This window comes from Myripristis murdjan, chromosome 11 (assembly GCF_902150065.1).
Source record: "Myripristis murdjan chromosome 11, fMyrMur1.1, whole genome shotgun sequence".
NCBI classification, from domain to species: domain Eukaryota; kingdom Metazoa; phylum Chordata; class Actinopteri; order Holocentriformes; family Holocentridae; genus Myripristis; species Myripristis murdjan.
Genome location: NC_043990.1, coordinates 17,153,915 through 17,177,686, shown reverse-complemented (window position 1 = coordinate 17,177,686; position 23,772 = coordinate 17,153,915). Strand labels below are relative to the sequence as shown.

The following is a 23,772-nucleotide window of genomic DNA, read 5'->3' as shown; positions in this document are numbered from 1 at the left end:
GGGCTGCGGAGAAAACAGGCAGCCTCATCTGATACCAGGCGTCGCCACGTACTGCACACACACACACACACACATACACACACATACACACACGCACACACACACACACACACACAAAATGCAAACACAGTCATATGCAGGTGATTTATAAGAACTCTTTTATTACAGGGAAGTTGTCATTACCACCAGCAACAACTTTGATAAGCTGAAAAATCTGATTTGTCATTGCTTGCCTTTATACAACCACAAAATACACAAACTCACAGTGAGGTTTACCAACAGACACCAGGATATCAAGTGATGGGAAAGGTGAGTTCTTTTTTTTAATGGCCCTAAAAGAGAGCAATCAATTATTGGAGGTGAAACCAATACCTTGAATGATGCCTCTCTTATGGCAGATCTGAGTTCTCTGTAGATAAGTGTAGGTGTAGCTGCTCTGTTGAAATGGTACGGGAAAATAAGTGGGCGTCACTGGGCCACTAAAACACCCAGCTATCAGTTTTAAAAGCACAAAATGAATGAGTAATAAAAAACTGGAAACACTGCTAGAGCATATGTCAGGCCTTGATTGTAACAGTGTTTATTGCCGATTTAAAAGGACAGAATTTACTGTGGAGAGAAAATATAAATTGAGAAAGCAAGCTAAAACAATGGCGCACCATATGACCATAAGAGATTGCGGGTAAATCATGGGTTTATTTCAAACAAGCTGCGAGCTAACTTCTGTTCCCAGTATTTAGTCAAACAAACACCTGGTTTCGGTTATTCCACCCCATAAAATGCCGTAAAAAGAGGCGACCCTGAACCACCTAAAGCCTCCTTTCACGCCTCTCTCTTGCTCTCTGTGCTTGGGTACCAATACAGTGTGTTTCGGCTCACTGGGAAAACAAAGGGGGACAGTTTCGCCCAGAAACTTGACAGGCGACTGCTTGACCATCTGGAAAAACCATCCCTGATAGGCTGACAACAGTGTTTGAAACTTCTAAAGGGGAGGGCGGGAACAGAGATCAATCAACACAATAAATCACTCTTGTTGCTTTTAGTTGTGGTCTCCCTCCTCACTGTTTTTTTTTCTATACAACAAAATACATTATCAACAAAATAAAAATCCTATAGCTATATCCTCTATAGGATGGCAACATCATAGAAAAAATAGTATTTTTTTTTTTTTTTTAGCAAGAAAAAAGTCTTGTCCATGAATGTCCAGCTCAGCTGGGTTGTGAGTTCAGTCTGGGGGATGTTGTATTGAGTTTTTCAGTTCAGTCAGAAAGCTCCTATTTCCATACCCCACGGTCTGTAGGGTTTCCCAACACTGGACGCAGGAGCCGGGGGACTGATGGCAGCGGTGGGGGAGACGATGGGGAAAGCGCTGAAGGGGAAGGGGAACGCCGACAGGGAGGAGAGCAGAGGGGGAGAGAGCTTGGACGCTGATGAGGGGACCAAAGCGGGGTGCAGGACGGTGGTGGGAGCGGCGGTGGTGGGGGGAACCCTGATAGGCCCCTGCTCTGAGTGGGGGGTGGCAGTGCCACTGCGCCTGCCTGGAATGGGAGTGTCTGCTACCGATGAAGCCGATGAGGAGGAGGAAGACGAAGTGGATGTAGATGAAGGAGTCTGAGGTCTGTTGGTGGTGCTGCGGGGTAAAGCTGCCAGTGGCGCCGCCTGTTGGTGCTGCAGAAGCAGTGGATGGGCCAGGTGGGCGGCAGGGGATCCGAACGCAGAACCCCATGCCAGGTGACTGAGGCCGGTGTGCGCCTCTCTCTGACTGGCGTAGTTGTTGAGGTGGGAGACCAGGCGGATCCGCAGTGGGTCGGTGCTGTCCAAGCCTTCGATGATGCTCAGGTAGCGGGCGGTCTCAGCAAGGCACTCCCTGAAACCCAAGCCACGGTAATCCATCGCCAGGGCATGGGCGTCAAAATAACCTGCCAGGATAGGATAGAGATTTAGTCTTAGAAAAGTCCTGTCACACCAGACACACCACAAAACTAGTTTGTCCAGAAGAGAAGGAGCTCTGTTTGGCAGGAAATCAATATGCCTCTGGCCTTGAGACTGCGGAAGAGTAAATAATCAGTATGAACAAGCGTAAAGTGTCATTACACTTGTCAGACCAGTTTCAAAGTATCATCTAGAATCTTTTTTTTTTTTTCATCTAGTTCATTTATTCAATAATTTGCTCAAGGAAATGAGAGCGAAGCTGAGGATTCCTTTATCTTGTTTTTTTGCAGATACAACTGCGAGAATATGAAAATGATTTTCCAACAAATGAAATGTGTTTTTCTGTGACTATTACTTGTCTCTGAAACAGATCTCAACATAGCCTACCTTTGCCTCCAGCAGCATGAAGCATCTTAAGGTGGTCGACAGTCATCTGCAAAATCTCTGCTTTCTCCAGTTTGGCTGAGCCCTGTGCGTTTAGAGAAAAGTGAACCAGTCAGGTACGATTCAAACAGTGTTATGACTGCATAATAAGCATCCAGATTTCACATTAGGCACGTAATATTCACTGTGATTTTTAAACTTGTATTGGCACTTGTCCTTTTACAAAATTCTTACCTGTTTCTCAAAGGCGCTGGGCACCAGCCTCCGGAGCTCGGTGAGACTGTTGTTGATCCTGTCACGGCGCCGCTTCTCGATTATCTGACAGAAAGACAGAAATCATTTGATTACACGCAGATTCCAAGTGCGCACAAGCCGATTTTGCGCTTTTACGCACAAGTGTCCAAACGGGTTTGATGGCAGAACTACTTACTCCTCGACGCCGCTTCCTGGCTTGCACCTGAGTTGATGTTGTGGGAGACATGGAGCCGAGAGGAGAGCTCATACTCCTTTAGAAAAACACAAGAAGAAGGATCAATCAATATGCGTAATAATATGGCTCAGAAAATGTTCAGGGCGCGCCGGTTTTGTTGACCGTAGCCATGATTTGGCCATCCACTAAAACCTGTATCATATTTCTGCTCTTGGCCTGACTGACGAATCAGTGAGCACAAGCAACCAAATAAAAACTGCACAGGCGAGGGCTTCTTGGTTCCCTTTACATATTTCTGTTACCACAAAATGGCCATGTAATCCCGAAATTCTAGGAGACGAAATAGATAAGGGCTAATTGAAGGGAGGCGGTGGGAATTTTAGAGCCAAGTAACCTACCCATTCTCGTCGGCGCTCTCCTTCTCCACCTCAATAGTCTCATCCAGCTCGCTATCCGAAGAGCTAAAATCGTGATTCCTTTTCATTTTGATGACTCGTCCACAATAGTCCTTCAGTGCACTTGTCCTGTCTGCCAGACGTGCGTCTGCTCGAGTTTGCCCGGAGCTGCTCCGTTTGAAGCACTCGGCTTTCCCACGGTGTCATTTCAACGCTGCTGCCGGCCAAAAGGGGCGGGGCCTGGCGCGGAACTGGCCAATTAACACGCGGCCATGGGTTTGAGCGACAGCACAGTTGGCTCGAGCGCTGTGACACACCAGAGAGGGGGGAAAGGAAAAGACATATTACTCTGTCGTGATTTTTGAATACTACAAACCAAAGGGAAAATGTCTCAGAGAAACTGGACTTATGAAAAATTATTATAACGACACGACCTTGGATTTCCTCCACTGGAAACATTTTTGATATATTAAGAGTAGGGCTGAACATTTCATCGAAATATGATCAAAATCGCAACATGGCCAAGTGCAATATCCAAATTGAAGGAGCTGCAATTTTTTGAGACAGGCAAAATGAGTGACAAAACGTTATAAATAAAGTATTGTGGTGCTACAGAGATGCTCTGGCATACAAATCGGATATTCCAAATGTAAGAAAACACGTTTTTGTGCAGACCACAGCAATCATTATTTGTTTTATATAGTGAAAAGTGCAATGATAATCCAATTTATCATTCCCACTAAAATCATGGGTGATAGCACAAACGCAGTCACACCCTGTAAAATTAATTGCAATATGATTTATTTTATTACTATTATTTTTTTTTTTTACCATAGTGTTCAGCCCTTATATCATGAGCACTGTTGTTACTGTTGTTACTTGGGCTCAAAACTGCATTTCTAACAATAATATTTTACAGAAATTACTTTATCCTACTTTGGATTTGTACCTCCATATTGGTAGACAATTGGCTATTTTGAGCTGTCTCTGTACGGGACAATATTGCAAATGAGGAGGATACACAGGTCAGAGCTAAGCCCCACAGGTGGCCTCAAGTTAACTGGACGTTGCAACGTACACTAACAGATAACATGTGCCATGAAGTCATTTGGAGACTCCACTGAAAACAATTTTCATATCAGAGGAACATTCATAACCAGTGTTCTCTAAACTGTGTGCATTTGATGACTTTATTAGCTGTAATAATTTATCACAGCGACATATATGGTCTGCTATCAGTCTTTGTGGAGGAAAGGACAAAGTGGCTTTAGATGTAGGGACTTTGTCATTACTTAAGATGCATGTTCACACTTCTGAATTCCATGGAAACAATTTCTTCAGACACACATCCTAATAGTTTACTGTTTTAAATGATCACCAGCCAGTGTGCTTGATGGGCTTCTACTCTTATGGCTCCTCTGCTGAAAACATCAACACAGCTACTGAAGCGTTTCCTCTTAGTGATTCATCTTCGCAAACAAACCATCTTGGGAGCGACTTTGACAGCGGTCCAATGGACTTTCGGTCCGGGACTGCCCCCTCCACCCGCAACCCCCGACTCCCCCGTGTGTCCCGGTGGTGATGAGGAGTGGCTGGCCGGCTGTCAGCACGCGCTGGCCGTGGGAAAGTTCCCTAAGCCGGCGCTGATAACCAATCAGAGGCCGACGGCCGTCTCCGGCGCTGGAATGAATGGAGCAATTGGTCGGGGCGACGGGCGGTCTGCGAGCGAGCGTGTGAACCTGTAATCCAATACTAACTCAGCCCGGGAGGAGAGAGAGGCAGCGCTGCAGCGGCCAGAGGAAGCCATGAAGTCTAATCTTACCTCACAGCGCGACCTCATGCACGTTAAAGACGCTTTGGGGACTTCAAGGACTTTGTGTGCACACACAACAAAAGAACATACTGCAATTAAAGCACCCCCGTCCCTCTCCATTCGGTCTGCACATTACTGGTGGCTCCCATAATGGTCACACTCCCCAAATAATTTGACAGACCTTGTGGTGTGTGTTTGTGTACAATGCGGGCTCATGTTACCGGGGGAGCCCTTGTTAGGGAGCTATAGGGAACTCTACACTGAGGGGTCCTATATGGAAGGGAGGGTGGCATATGTAAACACTGCTTAGACCGCAGATCAATAGAATAGTGTATATTACATAACACATAACCCATTACATAACAAAAATAACATCAATAAGCTATAAAGCTGTTTTATTACATGACTGGATAATGAATTTATAGCCTCTTTACTGATTTTATTAGTTTATTTACCTGATATGCAAGTATCAATCAGTCCAAAATCATTTTTAAAAAATTGTTCAGACTTGTCAGTACCATTAGATATGTTGTATTATTCCTCACAACTTTAATAAAAGCTCAAACCAAATCCAGGCACCAAATGCTAAATATTGCAATGGGGATTAAAAGAATTAAGTGTCATTTTGAACTTAACTTGATTATTTCTCTCTGAAAAATTATGTAGCATTACACGTCTGTGTGTTTTCTTTGTAACAACACATATTTGTGTTACTTTTCTGCCCAAAATATGTTAATGGAAATATGTTTTAACACTTTTTTTTGTTTGTTTTTTACATTTTACTTATATTGTGTTGAAAAGTAATACAAACGTGTCCAAAATGAAAGAACTTTTCTTTGAGTTGAATTTCCAGTTTCAGTTTTTCAGCAGACTAAAGACTGGAGACATTTTATTCAGAAATAACCAGCCAAAATTCAAAACATCAGCAAATCTCTTGAAATACTGACTCCTGTAAAATACCTGCAAACGATCATACCGCCCTTCTGGCTCAAAAAGTCACAAAACTGAAGGTGACACAGGGCTTTCCATTGCTATACACGTATTTCCAAACATCTTTCCAGGAAACATAAAATCATCGCACACCAGAGGGCATGAAAATAATGAATTAATATTGAAATATGAATCAAATAGGCAGCCATTCACTCTCTATGGCAAGGTGCAGCTTGTGATTCATATCTGATTGTGCATAAAGATCAGCACAAAAGTCATCACGCTCTACACACACACACACACACAGCAATATGTTGATCTTTATCAGAAGCAGTTCTAAGTGACCACAGGCGTAAAAGTCATCACAGAGAGAGGAGCCTGCCTTGTTTGGCCGAGTATGAATGAGAGGAAGCACTTAGGGCTGTTTTAATCTTATTGTTGTTGAAAGCCTCGTCTCTGCAAGGCTGCACTCATCTGACAGACGCGGAGACGCACTCCCACGTTCATCCAATTAGTCACTATGGTGAGATGTGTGTGTGTGTATGTGTTTATATGTTTGGGAGGGGGAGAGAGATGTGGTGTGTATGTGTGTGTGTGCTCACATATGTGCAAGATCACGCAACCTTAAACACAGGTGTGCGTCTAATTGAGCATGTGTGTGTGTTTGTGTGTAATGCGCTACTGTGTGTGTAACTACGTGTGTGTGTGTGTGTGTGTGTGTGTGTATGGGGGGAGGTGGGGGTTAGTAAGCCCCGTTGTTGTATTTCAAGTTCACCCAGAGTTCCCACGCTGTTATTTTCTGCCCCGGCTGTCTTTGTTCTACCGGTCTCATCACATGTTGTGATTAGTAGGGCCTTTCAGGGGCCGCCCTTTGAAGGTGAGGGCCCGCAACACGACATCATCAAATCCCCACCCCTCCCCTCCTCCTCCTCCTCCTCCCTCTCCTTCTCCTCCCCTCATCTCCCTCTGCAAACCAGGCCACCAAACTGAATCAAACGCTGGGCCAGAGCGAGCGGGGTCATACTGGGGCATCACGTCCGCCTCTCTCTGTGCTTTCCTGTTGGTCCCTCCCTTCTTTCCATCAACTCTAATTTTCTGTTTTTCCATATTTCCCCACTTTCATTTTTCTTCATTGCTTCTACCCTTTATTGTGATCTCTCCAGCCTCTTCCTCTCTCTCTCTTTCTCTCTCCCACTCAGTCAGCATTTTGCAGTGAGATCAAACTCAAATGTTGTAATTTTGTTACTCTCAAACCCTTTATGTGGCTGCCAGCGCAGAAACACTGGGCATATTGATGCACAAGGTTCAGGATCAGTTCAAAGTCGACATTAAGACCTCAAATTAAGAATTATATCTGACGGTTTGCGCAGAAATGATCCGTTTCCATTTACAGTCTCCCTCTGCCGACTCATATTGTCCAGTCATAAAGGGTTTTGGGGTTTCACTTTATTAGTATCCCACAAATGTGTTGTTTCAACAAAAGCATGTTATCATTACAGACATAAACTGACTGTAGGCTGCCTAACCAGAGGGAAATGGTAGTTTTGTCTGCAGCTTTGAAGTTTGTTTTATAGAGCAGTTTCAGCAAAAATTCACCTCAGTGCTATTTTGGCTTTACGGTATTTATGTCATTCGGTATATGATTGCAATGTTTTCTTTGGATCGGGTCTCCTGCAAATCTGTATTCATTATCTCAGTATATAAAACAAGTTGATAGCATGGAGATAAATGAGGCTTTGGGCGATGTTTGATTTTAATTTACAAACTGTAAATTCATTGAGCTTCTGTTAAAGCAAACATGGGTGCGATCTCACAGGATGACACTGATGCTTGAGCTATCACACTGTAAGCCTCAGAAACCCTTAAACCAAACAAAGTCATGGAAAGCTGCTCATAGTTTTGGGATAATAATGTGATAATGTGATAATAATGCTGGTGAAATAATGATTAAAAAGTTTCCGCTTTGTATTTTGCCGGTGTCCCTTTAATGTCTTACTTAGTGATGTATGATGTGAGACGACTCCCTACATTTATCAACAAAAGAGAGAAAATAAAGTCAAAAGAAATGTTCACTCTCTCACACACACACTTTTGGATTTAATTATATGGGTCTGTAAAATGATCGGACCCAGACTGGGAAACATGAGTCATTCTTCAGGCTGATAAGCCACTTTTTGATTTGACGTAATGACATCCTTCCTCCCTTCTTAGTCAAGATGGAAGACAGTCTCTTTCTGGTTGCATGAATCAGGTCCTGACTGACTCAGGCTATTCTCTATCAAAGTGATGACAGATATTAAAGGATGAGGCTGGTCTGTTGTTTAAGTTTGCTCCAGTTGTTAAACTTGTGCCTGTAATTTGCATTATCCCTGCTGGTGTCTGCTTACAATTGGGGTCATTTGATTTCTCTCCTGCAGAAGAGGCAATTTACTGCCATTAATTCTTGTTCTGTTTAAAAAAAAAAAAAAAAAACAGCTTCCACAGACCTGAAAATTGCCTGTATCCATCAGTGTAAATGCGAAGTCCTTTTGTTTTTGCTGTCATTTCATTGTGAGCTGAATCGATTCAGTTTGCCAAATAAATGGATGCAGCTGCCTGAGATTTTACACACTGTATAAAACATTTTGCTAACACACACTCAGCTGAAATCAAAAGGCGCAGTGTGTGAAGGCCCAGGCCTCGGTGAATCACAGTGAGACGCTGAGAGCCGCGGCGTCCGTGGGTAAACCCTGCAGACAGATGTTCGTCCGCTCGAAACAATACGTCTAACAATACGAGCCGATACCCCGCGGAGGGGGAGCCTTGTTATTGTTTATAAATAGAGCTGTGTGGTGCTCTGAGGAAGGCTAACTTTGTTTCCCTTGACAGAGAGAGGAAGCGGCGGCTAATTCTGCTTGAGACGTGTGTGACACCCGACCATTGTGCCTGGGAGAGGCAGGGGGACAGAAAGAGAGACATTGTATTTGAATGTCTGTGTATCCGTGTGTGACAGCTCCTTGTATTGTGTGTTTTTAGAAGGGAGGGCTGCTTGTGTGGGTATGTTTAGGTGTATGCGTGCGTGTGTACGTGCGTGCATGTGTGTGTGTGTGAGATCAGAGTATTGTCCTCTGGGAAGGTGGGGGTAGGAGCTGAGTGTGTGTGTGTGTGTGTGTGTGTGTGTGTGTGTGTGCGGGTGGGGGTGGGGGGTGTGACACTGTTTGCCCTTGTCTGCCACTGTCAGTTCCCTCTGGGCGTTGTGGGTTTTGTTTTTGGGGTCCTCTCCTTCACCCCTCTTGACTTGTATTCTTCTCTCCTGTCCAAATCGGTTATACGCAGAACACGAGATCCGCCTATTGGTTGGTGTGTGTGTGTGTGTGTGTGTGTGTGTGTGTGTGTATGAGTGTGTGAGTGGGTGGGTGTGCGCGTGCATAGAGGAAGTGAGGGATGTGTCAAAGTTGACCCAGTGACACTTATTTCTATCTCGTCTTCCCATGGGAAGTGTTCAAGGGCCTCTCTCCACACACACACACACACACACACACACACACACACACACACTCAGACTCCATCTCTGTCTCTCTCTCTCAAATGTGTAGAAAGTTTATTCTAGATAAATGTTTATTGAAATGCATGAAATAACAGATGAAAACATGAAGAGCAAGTGGTTTTAAACTTGATTTGTCCAAAAAGATAAATCGAGTCACGTTGTGCACTGCAGGTATTTAAAAGTATATCACTTCTGTATGATGAACATTTTACCTCTACGGCTGGTATTTCTAATTTTCAAAATTATTTTGTGAATTTACATGGCCCTGTGATATGTCGCCTTTATAAAATGAAAGGGAATCTGAGCAGGTGATCTTTTGAAATTACAAAAAAAAATCTTGATTGAAACATTATTCAAACTTTTGCTTGTATATTGTACTTATATTGCACATTTTAACCGCCAACAGGCACTCTGGCATAAATTACAAAATATAAGAAAAGAAAATGTTCCATTCTTCCAGCGTGAACCCATTCCCCTTCATCTCCACTTGAATGGACATTTGAGCCTCAGTCTGGAGCATTTAATATCTTTATTCAACAGGTGGATGGGAGGCAGTAGGCTACTTGTTATTTGACAGCAGACTCCCAGTCTAGCAAAGTGCTTAATGCATGACACGTTGTATCCAGTCATTTTCAATCAAAACCGTGACTACACATTCGCTAAAGTGAAGAATAAAAGACCGAAACACTTTGTGGTGAATATTCAGGGGATGTCATCCAGAGGGGAAAGTGGGACGTAAAACGGCTGGTTTTGGGGTTTGGGTGTGAGTCACGTCTGGGGTAAGTGAAACTCCTGGTGGGTGGTCACAGTGAGGTGTGTGTGTGTGTGTATGTGTGTGTGTGTGTGTGTGTGTGTGTGTGTGTGTGTGTGTGTGTGAAGAGAGAGAAAGAAACTGGGAGAGAGAGAGAGAGAACAAAGGGTTTATTCTTCTTTCATCTCATCTCTGTGACCCAGTCACACTCCCCAGCCGACCTTGTACATTTGACATTACATTTCAGCGAGACCGCCATGTGAATTTAGTCTTTTTTGACATTTCATGTGTAGTGGAAAAAGGCAGGTTGAGATGAGAGGGAGCGGGGAAACGCGCTGGCATGCGACAGAAGTCACGAGTAGCGCTTGAATTCACTGTAGCAGTTCATGGTTGGTGCGTGAGTCCACTGACCCAGACTGCCCCAAATTTTACCCTTTGATATGGCCACAGCGTGATCATTGGGCTTGACATGGAGGTATGTGCAAATGTGAGGTGACGTGTAAAACTTGTCGTTGCTTGCATAGCTTTGTCAAAGGTGCAGATACGCATATGCACATGCACACAAACACGAGAGTCTGCTCACGCACCAAAACCTGCAATTACTCTCATCTACATTCTTACATCTCGCTAATTTGATAATGAGCCTGAACTGTCAAAACAGGTTTTGATGTTTGACATTTGGCCTTGAAAAAAAAAAAAAAAGGGAAAATATGAGCACGTCTCTCCTTCATTTATTATCTCGGCAGTTTTAGGAGAGAGAGGAACCCCTCTCTCCCCACTCCCCAAGCCAACCCCCACTCCCTCAGCCTCTGCTGGAGTGAAGGGTTGCCGGCCCTTTGACCCTGGTAATGACAGCGGGTCAGGAGTCAGGTTGTGTGAAGAAACGCTCTACGTCTGCAGAGCGCGTGAGGAGCGCCTGGGAACCAGAGCTCGCCGTGTGATCCCGTGAAATTGATCTCTCCAGGGGGGACCAGTAGTGTGTATTTATGTTTATGTGTGTTAGGCTTGTGTGTGCGTGTGTGTGTGTGTGTGTGAGGGGAGGGCAACCGCAACAGGAGACACACCAGCGGAAATGGCAAATCTCAGTGGCTGGCCCGCCGTGCCGTGACCAGGGTGCCCTGTCTGTCTGCATTTCTGCCCGTCTAGAGTGGGAAGGGAGGGAGAGACAGGACGCAGTGACACAGTAGGGGGTGGGGGAGGCTGAGATGTTGAGAAACAGGGACAAATACAGCTCCAGAGTTATCATGACTTCTCGCTGACACGCCGAAATGAAGCGTAAAACCAGCAAAATGTCATAACAATTTTGCCCAAACATAACAGATTAAATCAATGCCTCTTTCACCAAATTGTTAACTCAAGTGTGCTGAATCATTTGGGTTAATTTCTCTCCACATTAACCATCTTAGTTCTCATCTCCTTTACAACTTTGGCAGCGTAAATGCATTTAGTCATGCCAGTAAAGCAGCCTTTGAATTAGCTCAACTGAACAAAGAGAAAAAAGGGATAAAAGAAAGTGTGTTAAAGACAAAACAAGCGAAAGAGAGTGTGGTTCTATGTGTGTGTGTGTGTACGTGTCGGTATCTGTGAGACAGAGCCTCCAGTGAAGGCCTGCTGCCCTTTCATCTTCAGCGTCTGCTATTCTTCTTAAAGCTCTCTGGCCAAACCTCCAGTGTCTGCTCTGCCTATTTAGATGTGACCACTTCAGTCATATCTGTAGGCTCATTATGGTGGCTCCGAAACCAATCCCTTCTTGTGCTTATTCAATCACAGAGGGATCTTGTGAGCTTTTTTGTCTGTCTGCTCCATCTCCGAGGCTTTGTAGCGACATTTTGAAACAATCAGATCTATTAGTTGGGACTTGTGATGTCTGATCCCTCTACTGTACAAGGGGCCTGGATGGAAATGTGGCACACCCCAGTCACAAATTCCTTGAGGTTCAAAAAGACAAGAATCCGCAAAAATCCAGTCAGAATCTGCCATAGTTTTGAATTAATGTGATGGATGGTTTTAGTCTTATTTGACAGGACTTTAAGATTATCGGGGTCAAATTGTTTTTGGGTCTTAAAGGATTCATACAGAGGACTTGTTGGAATCCATGCGAGTAGCTAGGCATTAAATAAAATCAACCAGTTGGCAAGGACTTGGACATTGGCTTTATAAAGACTATAGAAAAACACTAGAGTAGTGCAAAAAATTTTAACAATATGTTACAGGCCCAATTTTTATGCAATAGAATACAATACGATACAATGTGATATGATAAAATGCAGTATAATACAGTACAATGTAGTATATACATACAATAAATACAATATCATACAATATTATACAATACAAAAGCATCTTTTCTATCTCAATATACTCTGTCCCATAGACCACAAATTTGCCTTGCTTTATATATGTTATGATGCCATAAAATACAATACAATACTAAACAATCTAATACAAAACCCTATCATGTATCATGTGTGATGTGTTACAATATAAGATTATATGATACGCAGCAATGAGTGATACGGTATAATATGATGTGATACAATACAGTACAATTCAATGTGGTATGATGTGATGAGATGCAGTATGATGCGATGTAATGTGATACAGTGCATTAAGACATGATACAATATAATACAACATGATGTGATATGATATGATGTGATACAGTTAAATACAATCAGTGCAATACGATATGAGACAATGCAGTATTATAGGATACAATGCTAAATGATATGGTGTAGTGTGATACAATACGATATGATACAATACGATACAATATGTTACGATATGATACGATACGATACAATACAATATGATATGATACAATATGATACAATATGATACAATACAATACAATACGTTACGATACAATATGATACAATATGATACAATACAATATGATACAATATGATACAATATGATACGATATAATACGTTACGATACAATATGATACGATACGATATGATACAATACAATATGATACAATATGATATGATACAATATGATATGATATGATACAATATGATACAATATGTTACAATATGATACGATACAATACAATATGATATGATACAATATGATACAATATGATATGATACAATACGATACAATATGATACGATATGATATGATGTGATATGATGTGATGCAATGCAATACGTCGCTATATGATGCAGTTTGATATGATATTATACGATATGACACAATATTATACCACACACTGTGATGACGGTACAACGCACTGCGATACAATATAATACGATACGATACAATTCGCTATAACACAGCACAATATGATGTGATACAATACAACACAAAACAGTAAGATACGATATGAAATGATCCTCTCTTTTTGCCTGTTTGGTTTGCTCTGTACGATGTGATACGATACAGTGTGATGCAATATGACACCATCTGACAGAATACAATGTAATGTGGAAAAAATAATTTTTCTGGTGCAGATGAGATGCTTGTGTTTTTCTGTGCCGTGTACAACTCATGCTGTACACTTTTCACCCATCCAGGTGAAACAGTTTGCAGGAAGTCGCTCAGCAACAGGCAGGACTTTCACACAGCCAGCTGACTTGGTGTGGATTGAGGGGATTGGACCGAGTGAGTCGTCATTACGCCTTTTTAACGCCACATTCGAAACATTAATTAGACACACTTACCTGGTTTGTTTGCTTTTGGACTTGTGAGTGACGTGTATGGGTTTATACACGTGTGTGTGTGTGTGTGTGTGTGTGTGTGTGTATGTGACTCTGGTTGCTTTTATTTGAGTATGTGTTTGCTTGCTTGGCTTTGCCTTTGGCGTATGTGTGTGTGTGTGTGTGTGTGTGTGTGTGTGTGTGTGTGCGTGTGTGTGTGTGTGTTCTGTCACAGAGTGGTTAGCACAAGGCTGATTGCTGTTTATTTGGTCTGTGGGTTGACACAGAGCCTAGTAGTCAGGAGTGCTACTGACAGCTCTGTTTTCATTGGGTCCCTCCGGCCATACCAACACTAACACTGGGGTTGCGCTCCTCACTCTGTCCCCCCGGACTCTCGGCTCCCGCCTCAAGGTTCCCGTCTGTGTCCCGCTGAAATACGATATATCATTATGAACCAAACAAGGCATTTGTAAAATTGCAGATGATAATAGCTGAAGAAAAGAAGGGCCCCCAACTAGTGCAGAAAGATCAAGACTTTAATGTGTGACTGACTAAATTAAAACTCTCATGCATTATGGAGGTAAAGTTTCTCTGTATGTGAGTAAAGCCTATCAAGCCTAATAAAAGGAGTAGCGGTAAAAGTGTTCCTATCATTTTTTTGTTCCTGGGTCAAGTCATCTTGTTAGGTTGTCTGAGTCAGGCGATCTGTGTTTTATAAGTTCTGAGTCGAGCGAATCGGTTTCTTGATTTTCCAGCTGGGTTCACACTCTGCCGTGAAACATGTCAGCCGACGGCCTGTCAGACATAACGCACACACAATGACACGCTCAAGATGGTACATGGTACATGAACACTTACTCAACCATATAATGTGAGTCTGTCTCAGCCTGCACACACACACACACACACACACACACACACACACATGCACAAACACTGATAAAGAGGTCACTGCTTTACCGTCTGGTGGTCAAACCCAACCCCACTGTGTTTCACCCCTCCCTCATCCCTTCTCTCTCTCTCTCTCCCTCTCTTGCAAACACACACACACACACACACACACAAACACACACACGCACTCTGTCTCAACTCTACTGAGAACGAGTGATGAGAGGGGTGTGGAGGTGGGACGGCTGGGTGTGTGTGTATGTGTGTGTCCCTGATGTAACGGCTGCTCTTGGCCATCCACACAGCTGTCTGCTAGACACACACACACACACACACACATACACAAAAACAGAAACACACAGACATACACACAGCTGCTTCCCAGGCCTGGGATTGAACGAAAGGAAAGGAGGGGAAATGGCTGGAAAGGATTACAGAAGCACCTCATACTAACACACACACACACACACACACACACACACACACATATACATACATGCACTAATGTTACCTGAAAGTGTTGTGGTGTGCTTCAATAGTGTAGCAGCATACATATACACACACACACTTGCACACACTGATAGACATTATGCTGTTCTTGCTTCTGTATAACCAGGTGTGTATCTGTGTGTGTGTCAGTGTGTGTGTGTGTGTGTGTAAGGCCCCTGTGTTTAGACTGGTCTGTTTAGCTGGTACACTGCACTGATTCCCCTACCATAACACTTGAATAAATGTCAACACAGAGTGGGGGGCTCTCCAGCGTTCTTTCAGCAGGAAGTTGTTCATAGTTTACAGGAAATGGGACTGTGGTCTTAACAGGAAGCGATGGGCAGCCACTTTGGTGAAACCAAACCTCCAGTGCTCTTGAGTAACGCACACCGCTCGGTTTTCCACTTGAAACTGAGCTCTGATTCACCAAAAATTAAAACGTTCTGGAAATGTTTCCACTGTAGAAGCTGTGCCTTTTTTAGTTATTTGTTGAGGGCCCCGTGTTATTTTGGTCGTGCCATGCGAAAACATGCGGCGGCCTCGGGAACATTCCCCATGTTTATGTTTGAATCAGGCGCTTTACGCCGTGTTTGTTATGCTTGGCGATGGAATAAGACAGAGGCCGGGGTTTCACAGGCACAGCAAAGTCTTTGTTGGCAACCATGCAGTCAGAGCTTCACTGCAGGCGTTAGGATTTGGCAATCCCCATAAAAAAAAGCCAAGACCGAGGTGGTGATCATGTTCAGTCAGATTTATCTGCTGTATCTGGAGATGGACAGGATCAGCCACTGGTTAATGAAACAGAGATGGTTAGAGATGAAGGAAGGAAGAAAGAAAGAAAGAAAGAAAGAAAGAAAGAAAGAAAGAAAGAAAGAAAGAAAGAAAGAAAGAGCAACTCACTTCACAGCATGAGGCCTCATGAAAATCCAGCTTGTGACATCCCTGCCATTACTCCAAACCTCAGATTTAATTCTTGGTGTTGACCACACATATTTGCTTTGTAGCTTTTTAGCGATTCTCATGAATTCTCAAGTGTGTGCACGTTGGGAGGGTGAGTTTCTGTGTGTGTGTGTGTGTGTTGAAAGGAGGGGTTGGATGGGAGTGTGTGCACTGTTGTGGTTGTTGATGCATACTATTGAAGGGGGCACAGCATTAAGGGCTGGGCAGGAGTTAAGAGGGTGGTGGTGTGTTTGTTGTGTGTGCGAGAGTGTGGGAGCGAGACGAAGAGCTGAGACAAACAAAAAGAAAATCAGCAACGACTGAAAAAGAAAAGAAGGAAACAAGAAATAGACTAAGCAAAATAAGATGGGAACGGAGACAGAGGGTCATGCTGAAATACAAAGATGAGTGTGTGTGTGTGTGTGTGTGTGTGTGTGTGTGTGTGTGTTGGGGAGAGACAGAGACAGCATGAGGGACACAGGAGGAAAAGAGGCAGGCCTGAAAAAGAGTGAGACAGAGACAAAATGCGTGTGTTGTTGGTGTGTGTGTGTGTTGTTGGTGTGTGTGTGTGTTGTTGGTGTGTGTGTGTGTTGTTGGTGTGTGTACGATGCGGTGGCAACCTGATCCAGTGGGAATGTGAGAGACTGGCCGCATGGAGCCATAAGCCATAACAACAGGAAGCCAGCAGCACAATCATCGTCTCACCCCAAACTGAGCCACTGTCCTCTCCAGCGGCACACACACGTCGAGAAGTGACCCTCGATACATACACAGTGTGCGTGTGGAAACACACGTGATCATCCCTCAGTGCAGCGTACAGCGATGCTGTGCACACACTGCACATCTCAAACACACGTGCTTGTGTTGAAACACACCGTCTCGGTCGGATGAAAACCCTGCAAGGGGGTGATTTTGGGGATTTTCACAACTGTGTTTGAAGGATGATCTGCTCCTCTCCAGATTGAGAAAGTTACGCCACACTTGTATTTGTGAAACATAAACTGAAAATATTTTTTAAAAAAATCTCTAAAAAACAAAAAAAGCAGAGTGGTCAAGCTCAAAACAATGCTGTTTTTCTTGTCATTTTGGAGATATGTGGTTTTCACCACTCAACACGACAAGAGTGAGGTTGCTGTATCATCAGTCTTTATTTTATTCATTTAAAAACATAATAATAATAATAATAATAATAATAATAATAACCCCTGTCAGTGCTACTTATTCCTGTGGAACAATAAGGACGGTGTTGGTTATATGCTTGGTTGGACTACTGTCGACAAAATGTACTTTAGACTAAAACTTCTGCAAAATGTCACAATCTGATGTAATTTACTTTATTTTATTTATTGTATTTTTAGCAGTAACCTGTTTTCAGTGACATAGTTTTCCCCACAGACCAACGAAGTTAACCCTTTTAATCCCAAGAGCCCATGGATGGGCATTATTTTGTAAGGTCCCTTTTAATTTAAATACGTAATTACGTAATTATATATTTTATTATTTTTTTTCTTTCTTTTTTATGATTTATTTGGTTAATATTTTAACAATTTTGGGGTAATTTTTATGGGTTTTTATTTAGTGTATTTTTTTTCTAATTTTTGTAAAGTTTAACAAATTTCTTGCTAATTTTCAGGTCATTTTTACCATTGCCTGTTTCATGTTTTTGAAAAATAAATCAAGTGAATTTGCTCAGCTTTGAAAGGGTTAACCTTGTTTTTTTATTTTTTATTTTTTTTTAAATTTTATCTCATCTTTTGTGTGTATGGGTTTACCATTCATACACATGTGCCTTTGCGCACACAATGATGTGGCAAACACACACTTTCCCAGATTGCATTTAACACAGCGCTGTAACAATCTGATACTCTGAATGTGTGTGTGTGTGTGTGTGTGTGTGTGTGTGTGTGTGTGCATGCGGTCCTGGGTGGGGGATCTGTAACAGCAGCTGGTGGATTATACAGGGCCAATATGTCCCTCACGTCCTACAGAAGCCCTCATACTTCCTGTATTTTGGCCAGTAGTGCATGATGTCACTTCCTGCACTGGAGAGTGTATGTGTGTGTGTGTGTGTGTGTGTGTGTGTGTGTGTGTGCACGCACAACGATAAGACCCAGCTGCAGTAGGTTCCTTCTGTCCAAACTGAATGAAGCCAACACACTCTGACAGAAAGAAGACAGATGGGAGCCAACATAGAAATCTGACTCTAGGAGATTTCACTATATCTTCATTATATATCCATATCTCAGTATCTTACAGGGTGTTACATTACTTCCTGTCATTATTACTCCAGCATATGTAAATAAATTAAGTTGCTGCAATATTAGCAGAAATGGTTTATCCATGCATCACTAATGGAAACAGAAAGCAGGAAAAGCAGCAGTAATGAATTTACTACATTCAAATCACCAGCTACACTTCTACAGAGCGCTTAGCATAACTTACATAAAACTGAGCTGGTTTTGTGCTCTCAGGCTGTGAATATTTCAGCCCATTTTCACATTCCCAGGGATAATACTTTGCAACTTTCCCCCCCGAGCAGTACATGTGCGCCATATGGAGTGTGTCACACTTTTTTCCCTTAAAAGTCGATTTCCAGTGATCAGCACCTCACCGTTTGGACTACCCTTGGTGTGTGTTACTTTTCCATTATATAAGCTTTTTCAGCCAGATCATCAGGAGTTCAGCAGAATCTAGTGACGGCAGTGCGGGAAATACATTGGCTAGTTAAAGCATATAAAGTGACATAAAATACTGGCTTATGTAATAAGCAAAAAAATGACATATTTGGCAAGGTTATGTCTCTGTAGTTCTGTTGCAGGGCAAATATACAGTGTATTAGAAACTTCATATATGGAAAATCATCACGGTTTGATCATATTTAACAGTGTAATAATGTATGAGAGTGGTATTTCTTTTTATGAGAAAAAAAGCTGATTAAAGTGCACAAAGGATACAGGAATAAAGTCGTTTGAGGGCTGATGTCATAAACATAAGGCTGATTCATAAAGAGGTGACAACAATGGGCTGATGGTGGAGACGATAATGCTGCTGCTGTTTCATTACGGGATAATAACAATGAGCACACATTATTATTAGACAAACTCTGTTTTGACTCATGTCTGTTCAGTTTAATATTGAAATTCTCATGAAACCATTAGCTCTTGTTCTGTCAGCTATTTTAGGTGGGAAAATAGGAAAATTCCACATGATGCTGGTTTCTGTACACCGTGACTGATGGTCAGAGCCTCAAGAAGGCCAACAAATGCTGGAAATCTGGTATTTTCTGAACCAATAAAGTGGAAAACCACAAGTCACACTGCTTGGTTCAAAATGCTGCGAAAAACAGATGAGCGCCAGAGGTCATATCTTTCTGCTGTCATGCAGTTTGGAGAAATAATTTGGCACAGTGCAACTCAAGTTTGACTGCAGCTGAATCTGAGGATTTAATAAGGAATTGCATCATTTAAAGCAAAGCCAACACACTGACTATCACTATTACTATTACTATAACTTAACACTGATGTGCAAATTCTGTCATTTTGTCATTTCAAAAAAAAAAAAAAAGAAAAAAGAAAAGAAAAGGAAAGGAAAAAAAGAAAAGAAAAAGGCAGCACTTTCTGCTTGACTGTCTATGGAGTTTGAACTGACCTCATTTTGGTTTATGGTATAATGTAGAAGTCATGTAACACTGGTTTTGAGTAGTTTAGAAGGACCAGTGGCTAGCATTACCTGGGCTGCATTACATTATGAAGGTTCTCCATATGCATGTATCTCTAAAAGTGAAGCTTGTGTTGTACATATATATATATATATATATATATATATATATATATATGATTTTCTATTCCACTTTATACCTGTGATACTGATTCCCAGGCTTCAGTCGGTGCATGTTTCCTGTACTGACACTGAGCCTGTTTGGACACCGATGATTAGTCACAAGACTTTGGCCTTCAGGAATGTAACTGTAGCTTTTATGAGGTGTTTTTCGGTTGTTTTTTTGTCTGAAGAAGAGGTGTTTTTTTTTTAAACATTTTTTCCCCCACCTGCATTCTCCAGAGACCTGCCCCTACTCAGACCTTGATGTTCTTACCATAATATTAACCACCTCACTCCTCATGCCTAACAAACCCAACCAACAAAAGCAACAAGTGCTTGCCAATCAGAGGCAGAGTAGGGCAAGTCTATGAAGAGCGTAGTTGGGGAAAAAATAAGGCGATAAAGGGCAGTGTGCTCAAAACATCATGCAAGAATCACTGCAAAAAAATCTCCCTCCTAACAAGTTATTTAGGCTCGTGTGTTCAGTGTTAAAATCTTCTGTTAACACAAGTGTTAAAATCTGCCAGTAGGATGAGATAATCCCACTTGTTTCCGACACCAATCAACTTGTTCGCAGAATTTTCTTCAATCAGCTTCTTCAATCATCTGCCTTCTCCCGTCTTGTTTCAACATATTTACTTTTTCCCAGATACTCTTCTGGAACAAGAGAACATTGAAACATGAGGGACTGGTTCCTCCCACTGCCAGATTTTTGCAGTTGTTTTAAGAAACACAAGAGTTTAACACAGAATAGGAGACTCAATGACTTTTTAAGATGGAGATTTTTTTGATGCTTTGTTTTCCTGTCTGGTTTAGATTGAGAAGTGTTTTTTCCTCTGCCGGGTCATTTCTAAACATCATCATCTCTCCATCTTCTGCTGTCTACCCATCAATCATCCATTTATTTGTCAGTCCATGCATCAACTACAGATAGAAGGATGTAGCTTATTTTTGAGGCTGATGCAGATTCCCCATATGCTCATACCATAATGGCAGATATGATTTTACTGACACCGATATGTATTTTTCTAAGTACAAATCATACCACAATACAAGCACAAAACAAGTGAAGCTTTTCAGGTAGGCCTCTTTTTTTTTTTTTTTTTAACTAAAAACAATTTTAGTATTACTCTTATTGCTAATCCATCCATCCATTGTCCAAACCGCTTATCCTCACAAGGGTTGCGGGGGGTTGCTGGAGCCTATCCCAGTGCTCATTGGGCGGAAGGCAAGGGAAACACCCTGGACAGGTTCTTATTGTTGATGTTCCAGCTATATTACTGTAAGTGACAATGTCCTAGAGAAAAAATGCCACACAAGTGCCAGTTTCACAGTTAGCTAATTATTGGCAGTAAAAAATATATTGGTTTGGCTTTTAAAGCTTACACCGGGTGATACTGACTGTCTCCTGGAATATCGCTCTATCCCTAGCATCTACCCATCCATCCATTCATTCCTCCTCTCATTTTTCTTCCCTCCACCTCTCCCTTCATCTATTCATTCTTCTCAGTGTGACCCTGATTTGGAGTCTATGGTTGGCAGCCTCATGGGCCACACTGCTGGGACACGTGGTTCATTGACTGGGAAGGTCTGGCAACAGATACTGTCTTTCCTCTCACACCATTTATTATCTATACTGGGAGACACACAGGGCCTGGGAGCTGCACTCACTCACGCGCACGTACACACACACACCCACACCCACACCCCCACACACACATGCGCACACACACACACACATAGACTCTGAGATGCTCACAGGCCTATTCCCTCTCTCTCACACTCAAACACACAGAGGAATATAAGCAGCATTTTCTTCCTCTCAGTGTGAGAACTTCAACGAGGTCTCTTCAACTGAGTCACACAGATGTTCCTCTTGGCACCTCAGCAGGTTGTGGTGGGGAGCTCCTGGGGCTCAGGGGGCTCGGGGGGCCGATCTGGGGTCTGGGGGGCCACTGAGGGCCAAACAGGGCCCCAGAGCCTGGATGAGAGCTTCCTTTGTGGGACACAAAGCATTGTCTGTGCTGGGAAAGGCCGTGGGGATGGGAACACCGCCCAGAGCTGGACACCGAGCAGCGATTCTGGTTTGTGCATGAGTGTGTGTTTGTGTGTGTGTGTGTGTGTGTGTGTGTGTGTGTGTGAGTGTGAAAGTGTGTTTATTTGAAAGAGAGAGAGAGAGAGAGAGAGAGAGAGAGAGAGAGACGGGGCAGGAGAGAGTTAGAAAAAAGGGACAAAGGGGAAGGATAGTGTGTGAGTGTGGGAGAGAGAAAGAGAAAGTGTGTCCTCACATAGGAGGAACAGAGTGCGAGGGACAGGGAGAAACAGAGGTTTGTCTGTGTGTGTGTGCGTGTGTGTGTGTGTGTGTGTGAGAGAGAGAGAGAGAGAGAGAGAAATAGAGAGAGTGATGTGAGTGTGGGTGTGTGAGATACTCCAGATCATTTAATAGTGCTCAAACTATTCCATGTATGACTGAGAGAGAAGAGGTTCAGTGAAGCTGTGTGAGAATCTGTGTGTGTGTGTGTGTGTGTGTGTGAGAGAGAGAGAGAGAGAGAGAGAGAGAGAGAGAGTGAGTGTGAGAATGGCTGTGAGGGCAGCTGGGAGGACAACTTTAGAGCAGCCCGTGATCCTTGTATTTGGGGTCATCGGTTTGAGCCGCTCCGTCTCGGTCAGGGAAACATTCATCTACCTCTAGATGGGAGTTCTTTTTGGTCAAAACATATACAACACAAGAACTGGTGTCCACTTGTAAATCAAGTGAAGAATGAAGTGAAGTTTGTTGAAGTGAAGTTTGTGACTTCAAAAGTGCGTTTGGATATATATATAAACAAGACCATGGCAATTCCTTGTTCAAGTGATTTGAATCTATTTCTTGCTTGCAACCAAATTCACATTGCTTTTTGCCAAACATGCCATCTGATACAGGAATTAACGAGGTGAAATGACCCTTTATTTATCACTTTTTTCCTCTTCATGTAAACCTTACAGCAGTAAGCACTAACAGAGAAAAGGCTCAGAAATATGGAAGCAATATTCGCTATCAAATAGAAACAAGCCTCAATGTCAAATTACTTTGGGGATAAAGCCGTTGCTATGGCAACAGACAGTCTGACAGGCGGTCCCGCCCAACTTGTCTTTAGAACATGATAAGATACGCTGCTGATGAAGGACCAGGAAGCACGGCGACTATTTTAAGACTTTGGGAACTGTCGCTTGCAAAGTTAGAAAAAGTTGCCGTGAGCTAAAAGAGTGCGCATTTGGGTGTGTGTTTGTGTGTGTGTGTGTGCGCGTGTGTGTGTGTGTGTAAAGGGGTGGAGTGGATGTTCAGGGAGGGTGGGAATGGACGAGGAATGTCAGAAAGCCAAAGAAGGGGAAAGAATGAAAACAAAAAAGCAAAGAAGTGGTTTATGCCCGGAGAACAAAGATGGAGAGAGGGGTTTTTATAATTGGCCTTTTCCTTCGGGTCCCAGACTCACTGGCTGAGAGGAGGAGACAGGGGGATAGGGCACACAGTCTCTCTCTCACACACACACACGCACACACACACATGCACACACACGCACAAATATCAGAGGACAGACCACAGAGCGTGCAGACGTCCAGACAGATACTGGGAGACACAGGGCGCACTACAGAGCTGCGCTGAGGTGACGTGAGAACCATCAGTACCATCGCTGTCTGCGTTGTGTCGCCACATCTTGTGCTGGCCAAGCACATCACACACACACACACACACACCACAACACACAAAATGCACCACACTCGCAGCGCTACAAAGCCTTCTTCTGAAAACACACACACACGTCTCTCTCTCTCTCTCTCTCTCTCTCTCAGC

General features: G+C 42.9%; 1 protein-coding gene and 1 long non-coding RNA gene across 2 annotated transcripts; both read right to left on the bottom strand.

The window, feature by feature from the left end:
• Positions 1-141: 141 nt before the first annotated feature.
• On the bottom strand, positions 142-23,772 carry LOC115368373 (uncharacterized). Its single transcript, XR_003929016.1, has 2 exons — positions 23,741-23,772; positions 142-834 (listed from the first exon to the last, which is right to left on the bottom strand). It is a non-coding gene; the product is annotated as an uncharacterized LOC115368373 (long non-coding RNA).
• Positions 558-3,308, bottom strand: hey1 (hes-related family bHLH transcription factor with YRPW motif 1). Its single transcript, XM_030064454.1, has 5 exons — positions 3,145-3,308; positions 2,747-2,822; positions 2,551-2,634; positions 2,320-2,401; positions 558-1,919 (listed from the first exon to the last, which is right to left on the bottom strand). The coding sequence occupies exons 1-5, from the start codon at positions 3,228-3,230 to the stop codon at positions 1,264-1,266; spliced, it is 984 nt and encodes a 327-aa protein (XP_029920314.1). The 5' UTR covers positions 3,231-3,308; the 3' UTR covers positions 558-1,263.